The 3,857-nt window shown below is 36.0% G+C and overlaps 1 protein-coding gene across 2 annotated transcripts; it reads left to right on the top strand.

Moving 5' to 3' along the window:
* Nucleotides 1–558: 558 nt before the first annotated feature.
* On the top strand, nt 559–3,623 carry LOC140969550 (amino acid transporter AVT6A-like). Of its 2 annotated transcripts, none has more exons than XM_073430926.1 (6): nt 559–713; nt 855–1,298; nt 1,443–1,595; nt 1,967–2,170; nt 2,678–3,143; nt 3,392–3,623. In XM_073430926.1, the coding sequence occupies exons 2-6, from the start codon at nt 866–868 to the stop codon at nt 3,528–3,530; spliced, it is 1,395 nt and encodes a 464-aa protein (XP_073287027.1). In that variant the 5' UTR covers nt 559–713; nt 855–865; the 3' UTR covers nt 3,531–3,623. The 2 variants fall into 2 exon arrangements, with proteins under 2 accessions (XP_073287027.1, XP_073287026.1); XM_073430925.1 differs by having other exon boundaries at nt 559–728.
* The last annotated feature ends 234 nt before the right edge of the window (nt 3,624–3,857 follow it).

Here is a 3,857-nt window from a genome sequence, read left to right as displayed (position 1 = left end):
TGCGGTATTTTAGAGTTACAAACTATTATTTGCTGAATTATGATATGATTATATTACAATATATTTAATTGATATTTTTTGTTTAGTTATATTAAATAAATATATGATTTCAATATATGTATTATATATATTTTTTAAATGATAGTAACTTACTATCGTTTTTTCTGTTTTCATTGAACAGAAAGTAAATTTCGATTAACATAATAATTTGTAAACTTCGTTAGCAATGTAAACTAAGAGTAGGTCTCTTGTGAGGTGGTCTCACAAATTTTTATCTGTGTTGTGAGACGGGTCAACCCTACAAATATTCACAATAAAAAGTAATACTCTTAGCATAAAAAATAATACTTTTTCATGGATGATCCAAATAAGAGATACATCTCACAAAATACGACTCGTGAGACCGTCTCACACAAATTTTTGTCGTAAACTAAACTGATCAAATATTATGTTATGAGTTCGTATGAAAAAATAGTGAGAATTATTCATCAAATTTTTTGTATTTTAGATTTTACAAGTCTTGGAATATCTTTTATCTGCTAACACAAAAGAAAACGCATACTATTCGCCACACGCGACTCAGCACGATAGTTTAATCGAAGATCATTGGAGAAAAGCAGGAAAATGACAAAAACCATGGCCGCCCACTCTGAATTTCAACAGCCTCTGTTTTTGCTTTCGGTCGCATTTAAGCCGCTGATAGGAACGCTGACGTACGCCACAAAAACGTGATCTTTTTGCCTATTTATACCTCCGTTGTATCCATATATGGCTGCACTTTAAATGCTAGTTCTCCCAGTTTCGGTACAACAAACATTCACTTTCCAAGAGTTTCGCTTCCGTTTTTGTTTCAGAATCCGAGCCCATGACGATCAAGGCCATGGATGGGGGTGTAAAGTTCAAGAAAGACGCAGTTTCAGTCACTATGGATGATGAAAGAATCCCTCTTTTGTATAAGAAAAGTGAGAGCAGTAACTTGAATCATCAAGAATTTAATGGGCCTTCATTCTCTGGCGCGGTTTTTAACTTGTCGACGACTATAATAGGCGCCGGAATCATGGCGCTGCCTGCTGCCATGAAAGTTCTGGGCTTAGGTCTCGGTGTGGTAATCATAGTGTTTGTTGCAGTCCTCACAGAGTTTTCTGTGGGCACGTTGTTGCGCTTTAGTAAGGCTAGTGGGGCGGATTCTTACGGAGATGTAATGGGGGACGCATTTTGGATTTGGGGGAGGAGAATTTTGCAGCTTTGTGTGGTGATTAACAATATTGGGATATTGATCGTGTACATGATCATCATCGGTATGCGTATTGTTACATCTGGGATTCGAGAGCCCATTATTGTTGTTATTGAAATTCAGTATGATTTATATGGAAACGGTTGTATGAAAAAAGAAGTTAATTTTTTGGGAATTATTTCTTGATTTATTGATTGATTTTGTGAAGGTGATGTGCTATCTGGAACATCTTCAAGTGGGGTTCATCACGCTGGTGTTTTAGAAGGCTGGTTTGGACAGCACTGGTGGAATAGGCGCTTTTTTGTACTTCTGGTGATAACTCTTGGTGTATTTACTCCATTGGCATGCTTCAAGCGCATCGGTATACTCTAAATTAATTAAAAATCAGTATTTCGAAATATTGCTATTTTTATATCAAATTAAATCATGACATAAGAAACTGGTTGATATAGTTTTTCAAGGCCTTTTCGGACTTCTTGGTAGCATAGCAACCATTCTTGGATCAATATATTCAGTTTTATCACATAATTGATTCGATTGTGGAATGTGCTAGATTTATGGATTATGTCTCGTATTCGTTCATAAAGAAAGATTCTGATAAGTGATAGACTGGGTTAAATTCTGGAGGATTGTTCCAATTTGTGGAATTTTGGTGTCTTGACAGAAAATTCTAACTCTTTCATTTTCATAGTTCCTGACTTTTTCATTGACATCGGCCATTTGTTTCTGCAGATTCTTTAAGGCACACATCTGCAGTTGCGGTTCTGCTGGCGGTTGTGTTTCTTCTTATTACTATAGGCATTGTTGCCATTAAATTTTCACAGGGCTCCATTGCAATGCCAAGATTTCTCCCTGATGTCACTGATATTAATTCAGTTTGGGGACTATTCACTGTTGTCCCTGTCCTAGTAACAGCTTATGTTTGCCATTTCAACGGTAATCTTTGAATAAAAATGTCATTTTACACTTTTAATAGAAGACATATGTCTTGTTTTTTTACTGATTAGGCCGAAAGATTGTTCTTGGCAACAATTGCCCCACTTTCATGTGTTGGTGTCGCTTTGTTACAATGGTCATGGTCAGAGTGTATTCTCATTAGAGTTTCTATATAATCTAATGATTTGAGTAACACTGATATCATAAATTATTATTTTTGGTGTAAATCACACGCCAGACCTTGTACTAATGTAATTCCGAATTATTCGATGCATCGGGTAATGTAAAGTTAAAGCTTCGTATGCTGTGTTTCTATTACTATCTCGCATCATTTATAATTCTTTGGCTGTTGTTTCTAAATTTGAGATTGTAATTCATTTATGGTTCAATATTTAGGAAATTTTTAGTCAAATCAATAATAAACTGGATATATCAATTGTACTTGCGGTAGATACTGTTTAAGCCCAAATCATGTTCATTCAAAATCTAAATGGCCTTTTCTTGCAGTACACAGCATCGAAAACGAGCTTCAAAATCCTTCCAAGATGAAATTTGTGGTCCAAGCTTCATTAGCACTATGCTCAGTCATTTACATCATGACAAGCTGCTTTGGTTTCCTTCTGTTTGGTGATTCTACTCTTGATGATGTTCTGTCAAATTTCGATATCGATCTTGGTATCCCTTATAGTGCTCAGTTAAATGATGTGGTTCGTGTTAGCTACACACTTCACCTAATGCTCGTGTTCCCGATTATATTCTATCCACTTCGCTTGAACTTGGATGGCCTAGTCTTTCCATCTTCTGCACCTTTGGCCAGAGATAACATTCGGTTTGCATTGGTAACAGCTGGGCTCACTTCTGTTATTTTCTTAGGTGCAAATTTCATTCCCAGTATTTGGGATGTCTTCCAATTTACCGGAGCAACTGCGGCAGTCTGCCTCAGTTTCATATTTCCAGCTATTATCACTTTAAGGTACACCATTTTCTTGCAAACAAACAACTGGATACGAGCATGGAGGCATAAAGTGAGTCGAGATGGCTTGAGTTGAATTTAGAGCTTTAGCTGTCTTATGCTCGAGCTTCAGCATGTAAACTTATTCAAAATTTCGAGAGCTGGCTCGTGAATTTGACTCATTTATGTCCCTAATGATTAACATATCTAATAGTATCTGGTTCTGATGTAAAATGGTGGATAGCTTATTTTTGCTGTTTTTCCTTCAGGGATTCTCACAACATTGCTTCAAAGAAAGAAAAAATCTTGGGTGTTTTCATGGTTGGTTTAGCTGTCTTCTCATGTACGATTGCTATCTACAGTGATTCCTATGCCATCTTCAAGAAAAACGCATTTCCTCGCGAATGATCACACGGCTTGGTTTGGCCACTTGAAGAACCAGAAAGAAAAGGTGTATAGTAGAACAATGTATCTAACATACTGCTTCGTTTTCCTTCAGAATACTAGAATGAATTTCTGTACAAAAAACCAATCATACAACTCACGTAAGTGTTAAGTGTTAACATTCTTGGATAGGCACTCACTTTTCACGGATCTCTCTATAATACAATTGAATCTAAGTCATAATAATGACGAGTAGTGTGATTAACTAGCTCGGCAACTTTTTGAAAAAACAAGTTGTATTTTTTTATGAATGGATGCATTTCCGCTTCTTTTAAATTTTTTTTAAAAATA

The sequence above is a fragment of the Primulina huaijiensis genome, unplaced genomic scaffold, assembly GCF_012295235.1.
Source record: "Primulina huaijiensis isolate GDHJ02 unplaced genomic scaffold, ASM1229523v2 scaffold42201, whole genome shotgun sequence".
Lineage (NCBI taxonomy): Eukaryota > Viridiplantae > Streptophyta > Magnoliopsida > Lamiales > Gesneriaceae > Primulina > Primulina huaijiensis.
This window is presented reverse-complemented; position numbering and strand designations above follow the sequence as displayed.